Source organism: Schistocerca serialis, chromosome 8 (genome assembly GCF_023864345.2).
Source record: "Schistocerca serialis cubense isolate TAMUIC-IGC-003099 chromosome 8, iqSchSeri2.2, whole genome shotgun sequence".
In the NCBI taxonomy this organism is placed as follows: domain Eukaryota; kingdom Metazoa; phylum Arthropoda; class Insecta; order Orthoptera; family Acrididae; genus Schistocerca; species Schistocerca serialis.
Genome location: NC_064645.1, coordinates 39,433,248 through 39,451,667, shown reverse-complemented (window position 1 = coordinate 39,451,667; position 18,420 = coordinate 39,433,248). Strand labels below are relative to the sequence as shown.

Sequence of the window (18,420 nt, the reverse complement as noted above, 5' to 3'; positions counted from 1 at the left end):
CCACCGCATCTGGTGCAAGAGGGATAGCTGTAACTCGATGAATATTAGAATGAAAAAAGGCCATCTTATGGGCGTATGGATGGGTCAAGTCTGCAGTTATAATATTGTCGGAAAACATATTTTTCTGAAAAATATTAAATTCAATGCAGTTGTCAACCACAGTTAAAGTGAGGTCCAAAAAATTTAAGGACCTAGTATTGGATTCTCGCTCAACTGTAAAACTGATATCATGGTGAAGCCCATTAAAAATTGAAAAAAATATGCTCTACATCATTTTGAGAACCATCAATGATTAATAGAATGTCATCAACATACCTTTTGTAAAATTTTATTCTCCTAAGAATCTCTCTGTCACTAGCAAAAATATCAGACTCTAAGCAGTTCATAAAAATTTCTGATAAAATCCCAGCTAGGGGGCTTCCTATAGCCAGACCTGCTGGTTGTAAGTAAAATCTCCCATTAAATGTAAAGTAGTTGTGTTTTAAAACTATCCGTAGCAGTATCATCAACTCATTGATCTCTTTATCCAAAAGTTTTTGATGGTGACGTAAATTGCGGTGTGTGGTCGACCGGTACGTTAAGTATAAACTTGTTATGTCAAACGATACTAGTTTAGAATCTTCAGAACAAGATACCTCGCATAAACTGGTAGCTAAATGAATGGAATTTTTAACGGAATAGTTTTTACTAAAAACGAAATTTTCTTTAATCTCAGTATGCAAGTATTTTGCCAGCTTATGTAGGCATTTCCCGTACTGTCAACGGTAGGGCAAATTGGGTGATTTAACTTATGAACTTTAAACTGGCTTCTCAATTTAGGGCGCTTGGGATTCATGTTTATCAGCTCATTCTTTCGGAACTCTCCTATCAAATTTATAGTATTTTTGATCCCAGTTCTAATTTCTTTTTGAAGAGTAATAGTGGGGTATTTGTTAAGCATAACTATCCCATTGTCATTGAAAAAAGCTTCAGTCTTGTCTACGTATTCTTGCTTTGTGGTTTAATACTTAACACTATGTGCTTTTTTCGCAATCGAGGCGGGTTTTTAGTTTTTTAATATATTAACCAACGATTGACCAATGATTGCTAGTGCACTGCGATGTTTAAGGTTCTTAAATCCGTACCAGCCAAGGAGACAGATGCAGCAAGTAGATACTTAGATGTTATTCTGAAAAGAGCTAAGGCAAACATGGCTATTGATTTTATTAAGCAGTGTAGAGTGCCCAACCTCTCCCCAAGTTTTATTGATGGTTTCATAGGTAAATCCTTCCGTAAAATGCCAGTCCTTAGAAAGAAGCTGCGTTACAGGTATTTAATGCTAGAATCTCTGATTTATATGCCAAGATAGATATTTTGAATGAAAGAGCATATATGATGTACTTAGAAATTTTGAAGTTTTATTCTGTTCACTTTAACTTTCAAATAGATGCTTTTTGATTTAGGGCAAATGAGTGATTGGCTCTACAAATCTACAAATAATAGAGATTGCCAACAGACATGACAAAAAAATTGCTAACTTACTTGAGAAGCACGAACGTGCTAACAAAATGACTCACAAATTTTACAGCTGAACATTTAAAAAAATAAATAAATAAATAAATAAAAAATAATAATCTTTGATTGGGTCATTAATAAGACAGAAATTGTATTTTCGCCCCAAGAGGAGTGTCTCCTCTCTAAAGGATTAAAATTTAATTTCGAGCCTAGCACCGCAAATCTGAAAGTTCTAGAAGACAGAATAGTTGACTTGAAGATCGGTCTAGATTATGCCAAAATGCCTAACGAGAAACAAACCCGATTGGCTTATGAGGCCTGCAAAATTACGAGTAAATTTGCACAGAGTGCACATAAAGAGGATAAAACAAATAAGGTTTTAAGGTGTATTAACCACAGACTAATACAAAATGATGCTATTGTCACTAAAGCCAATAAGGGAAACTCCGTAGTTATATCCACAAAGCAAAAATACATAGACAAGACCAAAGCTTTTTTCAATGTCAACAGGATAGTGATACTTAACAAAGACCCCACTATTACTCTCCAAAAAGAAATTAGAACTGGGATCCAAAATACTATAAATTTGATAGGAGAGTTCCGAAAGAATGGGCTGATAAACATGAATCCCAAGCGCCCTAAATTGAGAAGCCAGTTTAAAGTTCATAAGTTAAATCACCCAATTTGCCCTACCGTTGACAGTACGGGAAGTGCCTACATAAGCTGGCAAAATACTTGCATACTGAGATTAAAGAAAATTTCGTTTTTAGTAAAAACTATTCCGTTAAAAATTCCATTCATTTAGCTACCAGTTTACGCGAGGTATCTTGTTCTGAAGATTCTAAACTAGTATCGTTTGACATAACAAGTTTATACTTAACGTACCGGTCGACCACACACCGCAATTTACGTCACCATCAAAAACTTTTGGATAAAGAGATCAATGAGTTGATGATACTGCTACGGATAGTTTTAAAACACAACTACTTTACATTTAATGGGAGATTTTACTTACAACCAGCAGGTCTGGCTATAGGAAGCCCCCTAGCTGGGATTTTATCAGAAATTTTTATGAACTGCTTAGAGTCTGATATTTTTGCTAGTGACAGAGAGATTCTTAGGAGAATAAAATTTTACAAAAGGTATGTTGATGACATTCTATTAATCATTGATGGTTCTCAAAATGATGTAGAGCATATTTTTTTCAATTTTTAATGGGCTTCACCATGATATCAGTTTTACAGTTGAGCGAGAATCCAATACTAGGTCCTTAAATTTTTTGGACCTCACTTTAACTGTGGTTGACAACTGCATTGAATCTAATATTTTTCAGAAAAATATGTTTTCCGAGAATATTATACCTGCAAACTCAACCCATCCGTACGCCCATAAGATGGCCTTTTTTCATTCTAATATTCATCGAGTTACAGCTATCCCTCTTGCACCAGATGCGGTGGAAACTGAACTGGTTACACTTCAGAATATTGCTATAAATAATGGCTATAGTCCTCAGTTGGTAAGACAGATGTATAACAAGAAAATAAATAAAAATAATATTATGTCTTCCACCTTAGGGAATGCGTTAGATGACAAACAGGTGGCAAAGATATCTGCCCCTTACATAGGCAATATAAATTACAAATTGGAGCGTTTACTCAGAGCCCATAATTTCAGAGTCGCCTATACTACTAATAATAGTTTACATAGGAATTTAATTCACTCCTTGCAGAGTAAGAGCCATAAACTTTCCCAATCAGGAGTATATAAGATTACATGCAGGGATTGTCCAAAATTTTACATCAGGCAAACAGGATGAGCTCTGGGTCTCAGGTATAAAGAGCATATTCCTACTAGAAGCAGTGACGGTACTAAGGACTCTACTTTTGCAGAACACCTTGTGCAAACGGCTCATGCGCCGAGCCCTCCAGTTAATATCGAGTTACTTCATGCCGAGGTTAAGGGCTTAAAACTGGATGTTTTGTAAGAAATGCAGATCTTTAAGCATGTGCAACATGTTAAAGACAATATCCTTAACGACTAACGCCTACTAAGAAACAGAAATTTTTTTGAAGGTTTTTCTCCTTTACTTTGTTCTTCATACTTGTAAATCTGATGATCTGGGGATTATCACATGCACGCGCTGATTGGCAAACACAGTTGGTCAAGCTGTTCATCTTCTTTCTTTTTATCCTCATTTTCCTTTTATGATGAAGTTGATTTTAGCCCGTTGAACACCTCATGTTTTATCCCTATATCTTTATTACCATGATGTCTTTAGATTACGTCCCCTCAGCCCCCCTCCACCCCCACCCCCACCCTTCCCAGTCTAACTACTGGCTTGAGCTCCTCCTGTTGTCATAGGTAGCTAGCTTCATATATAAGTTTTTTTACTAGCATAAGCAACCGTTTGCCGTTATTTCTAGGTTCCATCTCCTATTTAGCTCGTCTCTTTTTCTATCCTTCCATTTTTTGATATACGCTGATCCATGGTTGGGAATATATGGGCTATTTTGTCCCGACCCATGTACAAACTTTCTCGTATTCATATGCGCATGTACATTCAAGTAACTCCCCTTGTCTTGTGCATGTGCATAGATAGCGGGTCAGGCTTGTAAGTGAGCAACCACTTGTAGCTGCAGTTTATGGCGGGCCATGGCCCATCAAACATAGGCCGGTGTGAGGTGGAGCATACATCATTAAGTTAAGTAGTGGTTGTACATATGTACTGTTTGTGTTTTCCATTCTTTTTCATTTATAAATGTATAGTTATGCTGTTCTTTTAATCAATTACAAAGGTCTTCTTAGGTACTTGTGAGTTTTATTGTTGTTCTGAAGAGGGTGTAGTTATCTACGCTGAAACCTGGGTTAACACTTAACACTAGGTGCTTTTTTAGCAATTGTGGCGGGATTTTAGTTTTTTAATATATCACACACACACACACACAAAACACCAACTCCAGCAATTTGACATGTCTTCTTTATGGTAAGAAGCAGTCGTCTTGATGGTAAGTGGCAACCTGTCTCTTCCTATATTGTTGATGTTCCTACCTGGCATTTCCACTGTTTGATTCGATTTACATATGATGTTTTTACAAATTTATGCATCACATCACAATAACTATACACTTATAGCGGAGATGCTGAGTTGCGATAGGTCCAATAAAAAGATTCACACAATCATAGCTTTCGGCCATTAAGGCCTTTGTCAGCAGTAGACACACACACACCCACCCACCCACCCACCCACCCACACACACACACACACACACACACACACACACACACACACACACACACACACGCAAGTGCAACTTGCACACACGTCTGCAGTCTCAGAGAAATGAAACTGGAGCTCTCTGAGACTGCAGACGTGTGTGCAAGTTGTGCCTGTGTGTGTGTGTGTGTGTGTGTGTGTGTGTGTGTGTATGTGTCTACTGCTTACAAAGGCCTTAATGGCCAAAAGCTATGATTGTGTTAATATTTTTATTGGGCGTATCGCGACTCAGCATCTCCACTATATGGTGAGTAGCAACTTTCCTTCTCTCGTATTGTTACATCCCATACTGGATTTTCCATTGTTTGATTAACTATATACTTAAATGACCAAAGAGATGTTTCTCTCCCACAGTATTAATTGACCACTATTAATCTCATTAGATAGGGTAATACTGACAGCAGCAGAAAATGCAAAAGAGCAGGATTCATTATGAATAGGCAGGGCACAGAGTGAGCTACTGGGAACAGTCCAGTGTTAGGATTATTCTCATCAGAATCAACATAAAACCTATAGAGAAGATGCATGAGGATACTGAATGTGTAATTCAGTATATAAAGGGAGGTTAAACTCTAGTAATCATGGAGGACTGGAAAGTGACACTACGGTAAGGAATGGAAGATGAGAAAAGGGCTCCTTGCGTTCTGCAATAAATTTTAGCAAGTAATAGTAAATATACTGTTCATAATTTAGGATAATAATAAGAGTGGACCATCAAGAACGAAGTGCTCGTATTAAGAAGGGTGTAAGACAAGGCTGTAGCCTTTCGCCCCTACTCTTCAATCTGTACATCGAGGAAGCAATGATGGAAATAAAAGAAAGGTTCAGGAGCGGAATTAAAATACAAGGTGAAAGGATATCAATGATAGGATTTGCTGATGACATTGCTATCCTGAGTGAAAGTGAAGAAGAATTAAATGATCTGCTGAACGGAATAAACAGTCTAATGAGTACACATTATGGTTTGAGAGTAAATCGGAGAAAGACGAAGGTAATGAGAAGTAGTAAAAATGAGAACAGTGAGGAACATAACATCAGGATTGATGGTCACGAAGTCAATGAAGTTAAGGAATTCTGCTACCTAGGCAGTAAAATAACCAATGACAGACGGAGCAAGGAGGACATCAAAAGCAGACTCGCTATGGCAAAAAAGGCATTTCTGGCCAAGAGAAGTCTACTAATATCAAATACCGGCCTTAATTTGAGGAAGAAATTTCTGAGGATGTACGTCTGGAGTACAGCATTGTATGGTAGTGAAACATGGACTGTGGGAAAACCGGAACAGAAGAGAATTGAAGCATTTGAGATGTGGTGCTATAGACGAATGTTGAAAATTAGGTGGACTGATAAGGTAAGGAATGAGGAGGTTCTACGCAGAATCGGAGAGGAAAGGAATATGTGGAAAACACTGATAAGGAGAAGGGACAGGATGATAGGACATCTGCTAAGACATGAGGGAATGACTTCCATGGTACTAGAGAGAGCTGTAGAGGGCAAAAACTGTAGAAGAAGACAGAGATTGGAATACGTCAAGCAAATAATTGAGGACATAGGTTGCAAGTGCTACTCTGAGATGAAGAGGTTAGCACAGGAAAGGAATTCGTGGCGGGCCGCATCAAACCAGTCAGTAGACTGATGGGGGCAAAAAAAAAATCATTTAGGAGTTGAGGTAACAACTTGCCAATTAGTAGAGATGTGGCTCATCAACAGGCACATAAACAAGCCTGAAAACTTTGCTAGCTTTCTGTTGAATCCTAAAGTAGAAAACACACACACACTACGACACTCTGCGTTCTAGTTTTCAGCAGGCACAATGTAGACTAACAGGTGAGCAAAGTTTTCAGTCTTGTTTATGTGCCTGTCAACAAGTCAATGTCTCTACTAACTGGTGAGTTGTCGCCTTCACTTCAAAATTATTTACATTGTACCAGGACTTTACCATACAAATACACACTTCAAGAATACAGGACGAGAAGGTTTACTTGGAAAATAATTGGATATTTGGGAATATACAGGCTGCATTAGATTATGTTGAGACAGAGATCCCAAAATCAGATATTGGATTGTAAGGTGTACCCTGGAGCAAAGGAGAGGTTTAGGTAACAATTTAGTACAGTAAGATGCAGTGAAAGAGAATCATCAGAAGGATTAAATATGTACAGAAGAACTGAGAAATAATTGTGTGTGTGTTTTCTGAGGCTGTAGGTACTGTGATAATGAATATCACCATAAACAGTTTAGTTGACAAGGAATGGACATTCCTAAAATGGCCATTACAGAAATTCAGTAGTCAAATATAGGTACAAAGAAGGTAACTGTGAAGAAACCCTGGCAGATACAATATTTCAATTGTACAATGAAAGAAGGAAATAAAAAAAAGTTCAGGAAATGTAAGGAATGTGGTGTCACCGCCAGACACCACACTTGTTAGGTGGTAGCCTTTAAATCGGCTGCGATCCGTTAGTATATGTCGAACCCGTGTGTCGCCACTATCAATGCTTGCAGACCGAGCGCCGCCACACAGCAGGTCTAGTCTAGAGAGACTCCCTAGCACTTGTACCAGTTGTACAGCCGACTTTGCTCGTGATGGTTCACTGTCTACAGACGCTCTCATTTGCAGAGGCGACAGTTTAGCATAGCCTTCAGCTACGTCATTTGCTACGACCTAGCAAGGTGCCATATTCAGTTACTATAATTACTTCAACAATGTATTCTGAACAGATAATATTGTGAATCATGTACCGTCAAGAGCGACGTTAATTATTAATGGGTTAAAGTTAAGTATCAAACTAATTATGTCCGCTTTCTGAATTCTCATTCTTTGTCATGTTCCAGACCTCACGTCAGTATAGTTCTTCCCTCTTCATGCCAGCCTGCATGAGCTAAAATGCGTGCATTTCGGCCTCCACTTGTAACACGGTGGTGGCTCTTCTGCTAACACAAAATTGGTGACGAGGAGTATAAACGGTGTTCTTAACTATATTGACAAATGTCGTTGTGACTGCCCTGATTTCATTGCGTAATGGCTTCGCCACAATCTCCAGATGTACTGTCCGAATTTTATCGCTTACAGAATCAGCAGACGCAGGCATTACTGGATGCCCTTGGATAACTCGTCCAGGGTCAACGTGCAATGCAAAACGTTGCGGCAGCAGCCGCTCCACCGCTAACACAGTCACAACATGCAGTTGCACTGACCTTCAGACCTTTTGATGCTGCACTGGAAAGCTGGACGGAGTGGTCATGCCAATTTGGATTCCATCTTGCCGCCTACAGAATTCAAGGTAACGAGCGGCAGCCTTTTCTTTTGTCGGGCGGCAGTGTGCAAACCTACCGTGTGATAGTCAAATTATTTCCCCGATGCGACGTAGCAACTCTGTCCTACGAAGAAATTTTGTCTGCATTAGATGCATATTTCAAACAATCAGTCAATGTAGTTGTGAAACGGTATACCTTCTTTCGTACAAAACGTACGGCAGGTCAGACTAATCAGGAGTGGGTTGCAACCTTGCAAGGCCTTACTAGGGATTGTGCTGTTGAGTGTCAATGTGGGCTCCTGTATTCAGATACTATGGTACATGATGCAATTGCACAGAACGTTTCTGATGTTCGTATAAGGGAACAGATTTTGAAACTAGTCATTCCCTCCCTTCAATACGTGATGGACATATTGGATCGGCAGGACACACTTGACTTTGCTCGGGAATCAATTGAAACTTCGCCAGCCGTGTGTCAGGTTAACCAGCTCACCGGGCGAGGCAGTAAACAGCCCTCGCGCCCGGCCGCGCCGCTGCTGCCAGGCTCTCAGCCACGTGTGCCGCGCAGGCAAGCAAATGCAGCGCTCAAATCATGCCCGCGGTGCGCTATTACACATTTGTGTGAGAATTGCCCATCACGCCAAGCTATTTCCTTTTACTGTTATAAAAAAGGACATGTTTAGAGTGTTTGCCAGAAAAAGCTCAGATCGGAAACTCAAAACCATTCCAGGCCCTTTGCTTCGCGCCAGCATCAGAATCGAACCAAGGATACTCAGGCTCGCGAAACTTCGCCCACAGAAATTGATGTCATTCATTCCACTCCGCCCAGTGCCACTCTCTCGAACAGTGACTGTGTTCGTCACAGAAATAGTGTTCGTCGACATCGCCAGAACTCCCTTCAAGTCGCAAGTGATTTTGTACCAGTGACAGTTCACGTTGCACGAGACAGTCGCTCTTTTCGTCAGCAGGACAATAAACTTTTTGTAGACTTGGACAGTAACAGCAGAGTGATACCATTCCAGCTTGATACCGAAGCTGCAGTTTCGCTGATCAATCAAGACACTTACAAACTGCTGGGCACACCTCCGAGGCGTGCCGCAAATGTTAACTAGCTATACAGGTCAAGGAATCCCCGTGTTAGGATAGTGCAGCCTTCTTGCAACATACATAGGACAAAAAAAACTTGTGTCATTTTACGTCCTTTGTTCTTCTTATGCAGTGAACTTGTTTGGTTTCAATTCATTTTAGTTGTTTAACTTGTCTATAGTATATCAGGTCCTATCTGTGAACCAAACTGTGCCTTCAGACAGTGTTTCTTGTTTATGTGAAGAATTTGCAGACATTTTTGCACTGGACCTCGGTCGCGCTAAGAACTACAAAGCATATTTGGAACTGAAAGTAAATGCGCATCCGAAATCTTTCAGAGCGCACAATGTTGCGTGATGAGGTCGCAAAAACATTACACAATTTGGAATCACAAGGTGTAATTGAACATGTGCAGGCTTCTCTCTGAGCATCACCCTTAGTAATTTTGCCAAAATCTTCGGGAAAATTGAGACTTTGTGTGAACTTCAAGGCAACAGTGAATCCACAACTAGTGATTGCAACTTTTCCTTTACCCCGCCCGGAAGATCTTTTTGACAAACTGTGCCCGGGCAAATATTTTTCGAAGTTGGACCTAGCAGATGCGTACTTGCAAATACCAGTGGACAAAGAATCCCAGCGCGTTTTGGTGGTTAACATACATTTTGGTTTGCATTAATTAAAATGACTGCCAATTGGGTGTGCATCTGCCCATGCACTGTTTCAGCAATATCTACAAACTGTTTGTGCATCGGTCCCTACTGCACCAAACTATCTGGACGATATTGTGATCTCCGGAAAGACGGAAGAAGAACATTTAGCCAATCTCAGAACATTATTTCAGGTCTTGCGACATAATGGTCTTCGCTTACGGAAGGACAAATGTGTGTTTTTTGCTAGTGACTTGCCATACCTGGGACATTTACTCAATGCCCAAGGCATACATCCCAGTCCCACGCACCTCCGTGCCATACAAGACTGGCCTTTGCCGCAAAATTTGAAGCGGCTACAGAGTGTGCCGGGAAAAATCAACGATTATCACAGTTATGTGCCGCATGCCTCTTCCATTTCAGCTCCGCTTCATCGCTTACGCCGTAAAGGTGTTCTGTTCGCCTAGATGACGGAATGCGAACGTGCCTTTCGCCGGTTGAAATCGGCGTTGCTTTCCAATTCTGGCCTTATGCCATTCGATCCCCAGAAACCCCTTTTGTTGATGGTGGATGCATCAGATTTCGGGATCGGTGCTGTGCTTGCACACAAAGATGGCTCGCACGGTTGCCCTATTGCCTTTGCGTCAAAATTGCTCTCATCTGCGCAAAGAAATCATTCACAGATTGAGAAAGAAGAATTGGCTCTCGTATTTGGTGTTACAAAGTTTCATGACTTCTTGAATGGTCGTCACTTCACCATAATCACAGACCACAAACCTTTGACAGCGCTTTTTCATCCGAACAAGGCTGTACCTACACGTACAGTGCAGAAATTCATTCACTGCTCTATTTTCCTCTTGCAGTACCACTACGATATCTTGTATCGGTCCACTGCTAAGCACGGAAACGTCAATGTGTTGTCCCGTTTGCCTCTTGCTGAGGATAGGGCATTCGATTCCTCAAAACTTGCTTGCATGTTCATTGATTCGGAAACCGATGACATGATCGAATCATTTCCGACTGATTTTCGTCGTGTAGCTACAGCCACAATTGCCAACCTTGTCCTTGCTACCGGTCTGCGTTTTGTTGCTATGCAAAGGCCCTTGTCAAAGTCACGGATTGGGGACCCATTGGTTTGCCAAGTTTTTGCTCACAAGGAGAGTTTTTGTTCGCCGTGGTGTTTTGCTGTTGCATTCTGATAATGATCAGTCCAGGGTCGTGGTCCCACGTTCGTTACAGTCCTCTGTCTTAAAGCTTCTCCACCAAGGACATTGGGGTACAGTGAGAACAAAAAAACTTGTTCGTCAGCACTGTACTTGGTTCGGAATCAATGCCGCGATTACGAATATGTGTTCTTCTTGCATGGTGTGTGCCAAACAACAATCAGCACCACCGTGGAAATTCTTTGCATGGCCAAAAGCCACTTCCCCTTGGCAACGCTTACACATCGATTTTGCTGGTCCATTCGGCAATGCTCGATGGTTGGTTGTGATAGATTCATTCAGCAATTTTCCTTTTGTTGTCCGGATGTCTTCCACGACATCATCTGCCACCATCCAAGCGTTATCTGCTATCTTTTGCATTGAAGGTCTTCCACAAACAATTGTTTCTGACAATGGCCCACAATTCATGTCCGCAGAATTTCAGTCATTCTGCAAGGCCAATGGTATTCAACATCTGACATCTGCGCCATTTTTGCCACAGTCAAACGGTGCCGCTGAATGATTGGTCATGACTTTCAAGTCACAGATGTTGGAATTGAAAGAGTCGCATTCTCGGGAGGACGCGTTATTCCTCTTTTTGTCCTCGTATCGCTCTCAGCCCCGAGATGATCGCTCGCTGGCTGAGTTGCTCCACGGTCGCCATCATCGAACCTTGATGTTTTTGCTACGTCCACCGCATCAGGTTCCTGTACAGCGGCAGACATCTGCTTTTGCTCCAGGCAACGTTGTCTACTACCGCCACTATTGAGGTTCACGGCGTTGGCTCGCAGGGCGCATTCTTCGCTGCCTCGGCCGCGCTATGTATCTGGTTTTGGGAGCTTCTGGTGAGGTGCGCCGGCATCTCAATCAGCTGGGCCTCTGTCGTCGCACGGGATCTGCCACTCGCCGTCTGCTTTCAGCGACGGTGCCGTCCAGTCAGCACCCTGGGGACTCATCTACTGGCTCGCCTCAGCCCCAGGTGTTACCGACGCTGCCTTCCATTTTGCCCCATGGCAACGTGCCGCCCCCGCCACCTGTTCTCCCGCCGGCGACACCCGCAGTGGATGCATCGCTGCAGCCGCCGGGCGGCCCCCTGGGTCACGCGCCGCCGATCGCTACCTGTGACCAGTTGTCCTCCGACATGGAACTCTTGCTCGCTCTGGATCATATGTTGCCTTCGCCCTTCGGGTGCCCCGGCCCAATGAAGGTCGACCCTTCAGCCCCTCCTGTCTCTCTACGGGTGCATACACCGCATGGTGGCATGCACCCTGGAATAGGTTTTCAGGTGTTACCTAGCTCCCCGCGGTCTGAATGGCAGGGTGCGGGTGGCACAGCCTCGCCTGTTGTTAGGCTCCCCACCTCGTCGCATTCGTCAACATGGGATCCTCCCCACGGCGGGCGGAGGCCTTATACCACAACCGTACGCTGATATGCAGGGGAGGAATGTGGTGTCACTGCCATACACCACAATTGCTGGGTGGTAGCATTTAAATCTGCCGTGGTCCGTTAGTGTATGTTGGACCCGCATGTCGCCACTATCAGTGATTGCAGACCGAGCGCCGCCACACATCAGGTCTAGTCTAGAGAGACTCCGTAGCACTCGCCCAGTTGTACAGCCGACTTTGCTAGTGATAGTTCACTGTCTACAGACACTCTCATTTGCAGAGACGACAGTTTAGCATAGCCTTCAGTTATGTCATTTGCTACGACCTAGCAAGGCGCCATATGCAGTTACTATAATTACTTCAACAATGTATTCTGAACAGATAATATTGTGAATCATGTGCCATCAAGAGCGGATTTCATCATTAATGGATTAAAGTTAAGTATCAAACTAATTATGTCCGTTTTCTGAATTCTCATTCCTTGTCATGTTCCAGACCTCATGTCAGTATAGTTCTTCCCTCTTCACGCCAGCCTGCGTGAGCTAAAACGTGTGCATTTTGGCCTACACTCGTAACACGGTGTTGGCTCTTCTGCTAACACAAAAAGAACCACAGGAACGTGTCACTTAGGAACAAAATAAATGGGAAGTGCAGGGAAGATAACATGATGCAGCTGCACAAAGAAATGAAGAAATCAGAAAGGAACTACTCTTTGCAGAAATAGATTCAATGTACAGGAAAATCAAAATAGCTTTTAGTGCAATTAAAAGCAAAACTATCAACATTATGAATACAAAATGATTTCCATTGTTAAATGTAGAGGACAGAATAGATACTTTGTAGGGCACACTGAGGACCTCTAGGAGAGGGATAACTTGTCTGCCAACATGACAGTAGAAAAATGAGAGGAGATTGAAAGACATAGAGTACCCAGTATTATAGCCAGAGTTTAACACAGCTCTGGATGATTTGCAAATAAATAATATATGGATTAGAGACAGATAAGATTCCTTTGGGATTTCTTAAACTATAGGTAGAAGTGGTGGAGACACACTGCTTTAGGGAGAATATCATCCACATAATCCCAGAGATAGCAAATACAGGTGAATGTCAGGAAGAGTGCACTATCACCGTAACAAGTTATATATTAAAGAATAATCTATAGAAGAATGGAAATGCAAACTGAGAGTATGCTACATGACCACAATCAAACATATACAGTTGTAACACTCACTGCTATGAACATTGTTACTGTCTGATAGTTGGTGCGATGCTAGCATCCCAAGTGGTGAGAAAGTAGCCGTAAAATTAAAGTTAGTTTTTAATTGTTTTCTAGTTAACTAACACAATAGTTATTACATTTTTGCATTCGCTGGATTAGTAAATTATCAAGATGATAATGGTCATGAAATACATCTAAAAACAGCTGAATCCCCCTGATTCTGTGACCTAAACTACTACTTAATGATGAAGAAATACTTTTGAATATGTGTACAACTGCAGCTTACTCCATTGAAAACAAGAGATTGTAAACACATATTTCACACATGAGAAAAATATATTTCTTTTGTTGTCTGTACTTATTATGGCAGGCACATTCTTTGACACATAACAACTTTGTAGGGAGTCTAATGTTTTCCATAGTCTCACACTTCACTCGACTTCATAACACATAAATATTTTTGTAAATGTAATTACCTTGGCTTCAAAAGCAAATGTGTTGAAGATTCTTACCATTTGCGGCTGAGAGATGGCAACAACTGTGGAATTGGTTTCTTCTGTATTGGGAAACAGTTTTATTGCTTTTATAAAAACAATTATAGCAACAATTCCACAATTGTTTCTGCATCTAAGCCAAAAATGGTACGAATCTTCAACACAGTCGCTTTTGAAGCAAAGGTAATTACATTTACAAAATTATTTACGTGTTATAAAGTCGAATGAAGTGTAAGACTATGCAAAACATTAGGCACCATACAAAGTTGTTACGTGTCAACGAAAATGCCTGTCATAATAAGAATCCCTCTGTTATTACCTAGCAATTTTTATGTTCTTAAAGAACATGAGATTCACCAGTAAATATCTTTAGGTCACAAGAAAATTTCTTAAAAAAAAAAAAAAAAAAAACTTCTGTAGTTTATCTGTTCACGCTTCCTTGGGTCAAACCTAAAAAAAAGACAAATGTAGTGTCTTCTTGTTGTTGTTGCTCCTATTTATTGTGCTACAGATGCTTCCATTTGTAAAAACCATTCTACAGATCAATATAAACAATTACAATTCACTTTCACACTATCTTGCTGAACTCAACATTGTAACTTCCTAGCCACTTGATGCACTGCAGTCTCAGAGATTAACAAAAAAAAGAGATGGAGTGTCACAAGTGTTATGTTAGACTGTGCAGATGATTATCAGTTAAGCTTTAGGGAGGATAGAGGCATTTGAGATGCAGTTTTGACACTGCACCCTGTAATGGATGCACAAGTTATTGAGAAAAATCAAGACACTTTCATAAGCTTTGCCAACTTAGTGTTCAGCAATGCCAATTGGTGTAAGACATCAGAAATTACTAGAACAATAAATGTAACCTGTAATAAAAGGTGAGTAATATGCAATATGTTTCAACGGCAAAACATCAGAATCATTCCCTGTAAACAATGGTGTAAAGCAGGGGTGTCTGTTAGCTCCTACTCTGTTTGGCATTTTCTTTTCCCTCCTGCTGAAATTTGCTTTTGAAGACTGTGAGGAGGGAGTGCATTTATACACAAGATCTGGTCGAAATCTTTCCAACATTGCCCTTCTCGAGGCCAAGACCAAAGTCTTATTCGCGAGTTGTTATATGCAGATGACGCAGCTCTGGTAACAAACTCAGAGGACGAGCTGCAGTATCCAATCGACAATTTATCACATGCATGTGGAAAAATTGGTCTTACCATCAGCCTCCAAACGACTAAGATCATGGCACAGGGAACCACCAAACTTTCATCCATCAGCATTGATGGCAATCCTCTCCAGGTAGTTGATGATTTTACCTACTTTTGATCTACAGTATGTAGCAACTTGTCTGTGGGCAATGAGATTACCAACAGAATTGCAAAAGCATCAGCTGTCATGGGTAGACTGAAAAACAGAGTATGGAAGACAGGACTACTTACATTAAAAACTAAATTGCAAGTATATAACGCCTGTGCTATCAGCACCCTTTTGTACAGCTGTGAGACATGGACAACTCTTGCTAAACACGAATCCCAACTGAACAGTTTCCATCTCCTTTGTCTCCGGAGGATCCTTCAGATCTCTTGGAAGGATAGAGAATCCAACACTGAAGTATTACGGCTCACAAGCACAACCAGCATTCACGCACTCCTAATGTGACTGGGACACGTCAGGCACACGGATCCTTAGTGAATATTGAAAAAAATGAACTGTACGGAGAACTTTGGGAGTGTGTGACGCCAGTAGGAAGACCACAACTCTGCTTCAAGGATGTCTGCAAGAGAGATCTGACCAAGGCCAGCATTGATCCAAGTCAGTGGGAAAATACAACTGGTGGCCATGTCAGGTGGCGACAAGCCATGTTCAATGGGGTTGAGCTTGCAGGGATATGACATTGAAGCCACAGCCCAATAGTCCCAATGGAAGCACCCTGGAAAGCCAAAACCGAGAAAAGCACACCAAGTTTGATAAAATTTGAAATTTTTGTCCACTGTTTTCTTCAATTACCATGGCGTAGTGTATCACAGTTTTTTGCCTCACGATCGTATGGTCAATAAGGAGTATTACCTTGACATTATGCACTGTTTGCGAGAAGCAATAGACTAAAAATGTCCAGAATTGTGGAAAAACAATTCATGGCTTTTGCATCATGAAAATGCATCTGATCATTCGCCGTTGCTTGTGAGAGATTTCTTGGCCAAACACAACTCGACAATCGTGCCTCTGAAGAGACTATGAAAAGACGAAGACTTTCAACGATGCAGGAAATAAAAACTGCAACGCTGGAAGTACTCAAGGCTGCACCAAAAATTGCTTTTGAGAAGTGCTTCGAGGATTGTAAGAAGCTTTGGCTCAAGTGTTTTGTATCTGAGGGGGTTACTTTGAAGGGGAAAACATGAATATTGATGAATAAATAAATACTTTTTCATAGAGTCACCTTAATTTTTGAACAAACCTCGCATTTGTCTTAATCTCCTTGCTCCCCTCCCCCCCCTTTCTCCCCACCTAACCCTGTTCCCTGTACATATCTGAACCCCCACTATCTTTATCCACCTCCTCTGTCACTTTTGTCCATATGCTCTTCTCGTTGTTTATAACCATCTCCTTCCCCCTTCTCTGTCCATCTCCTCCTCCCCCTCTATTATCTTATTTCTTGTTGTTGCAAATGGAATCTTAATTGGGAAAGTTGCTGGATTTGTGAGGGTAGCATCTTTAATGACAGTATCTCACAAGGTTTTAATCTACAAATGGATAGTATTATAAAGTGAGCAATTATCACAACTTTCCATTAAAAATGACTGCTTGAAGGAAAAGAAAACTGCACATTTTCACAGCACAGCTTAGCATGTTCTTTCTCGTGGTCAATTTAACAGAAAACGTTTATTGTATAATTCTTATTTGATTAGCCTTCAGATGCTGTCTATGCTCTTTGTCAATCTCATTGACTCGATGAGAGTGTAGTAAGCTTGGCGTTGCATGTACATCAACCAATATTTTGATACCTCACTGGTGACAATTTTTCCAGACCATGAACTGAAAACAACTGACTGCCTGCAAATTACCATGAACTGACATCAATTCATCTTTGAAACACCACACAAGTATGATCATCATGGATAAAGTGCTGAAATATCGATTTCAATTATATTCTTTTTTGCAAAACTTCAATGTTTGTTGCTGAATTTGTTGCTGTAATGAAAACATCTGAAAGCAGAAAAGCTCGGAATCTTTTTTCCCGACATTTGTTGACCGTCAAATACAAAACACTGCTAAAAGATGGTATGTCATGGATTAAAAACTGCCAAAATTCCAATATAGTGGAGCTTTTCTAGCTGGTTGGTGTGACCGAGCGGTTCTAGGCGCTTCAGTCCGGAACCGTGCTGCTGCTACGGTCGCAGGTTCAAATTCTGCCTCGGGCATGGATGTGTGTGATGTCCTTAGGTTAGTTAGGTTTAAGTATTTCTAAGTTCTAGGGAACTGATGACATCAATATTAAGTACCATAGTGCTCAGAGCCATTTGAACCATTTTGAGCTTTCCACTCTAATGTTTTGACATGTGAGTAATAACATTCTGATATTCTCATGTAAAAGTTTTTAATATATTTTAAAATCTTAAAACAATTTGACATGCCAGTGTATGTGTCATGGTTGTTATTCCTTCTGGATTTATTGTTATATAGACGTCACCTGAAGACATGGCTTTAAAGCCGTGAAACCGGTAGTGGTACAGTAATAAATGATCAAAATACAGCAGAAGTGATTATTAATACCCAAGATGCATACTCATAGCTGTGGTTGTCTGCAGCTGCTAGCACCTGCCTTTTTTGGAACTGGAATAATTATTCTTGAAGTCTGAAGGAGTTTCATCATGATGTAAGTAGAAAACAAAAATAATGAAAATTTGTGGACAGTTTCAGCTAGTTGCTGGATTACACTTCAGTCTTTCAGAGGTAAGGTTCTTCCCCTTTAGGCTATATACACGCAGAATAATTCAACATCATTTAATTATACAAACACATACCATCGACTGCGATCCTGTCCGCTGGTGAATGTGGCCATTTCCTGCCATACTGCCAGGGCCCATGGGTCCTATGGTACCACTGTGTGCTCGTTCATGTCCATTTTGATGTGGGAAGGTTTGAAACTGCATTGCCTTGTTGGGATCCATTTCTTCACGAAATCCTAGCAAATGGAATGTAGCATAGGGGCATATCTCATCCTCCATGCCTGAAAATGAGAAGTCAGCTGGGTAGACATGTTCACAAATTGTCAACAGAAAAATCAGAGTTCACAGCAAACATTACTGAAATGTAAACTATTCATACAAACTTTGAAATGGATAGATGTTGTATCAATGTCCT

At 41.1% G+C, this 18,420-nt stretch overlaps 1 protein-coding gene across 1 annotated transcript in view; it reads right to left on the bottom strand.

The window, feature by feature from the left end:
- LOC126416750 (Down syndrome cell adhesion molecule-like protein Dscam2) overlaps window positions 1-18,420 on the bottom strand; it is an 859,584-nt gene that overhangs the window by 67,202 nt on the left and 773,962 nt on the right. Inside the window, exon 32 of the mRNA XM_050084589.1 lies at window positions 18,081-18,286. Within this exon, the coding sequence (XP_049940546.1) occupies window positions 18,081-18,286 (206 nt within the window). The remainder of the gene's footprint in view (window positions 1-18,080; window positions 18,287-18,420) is intronic.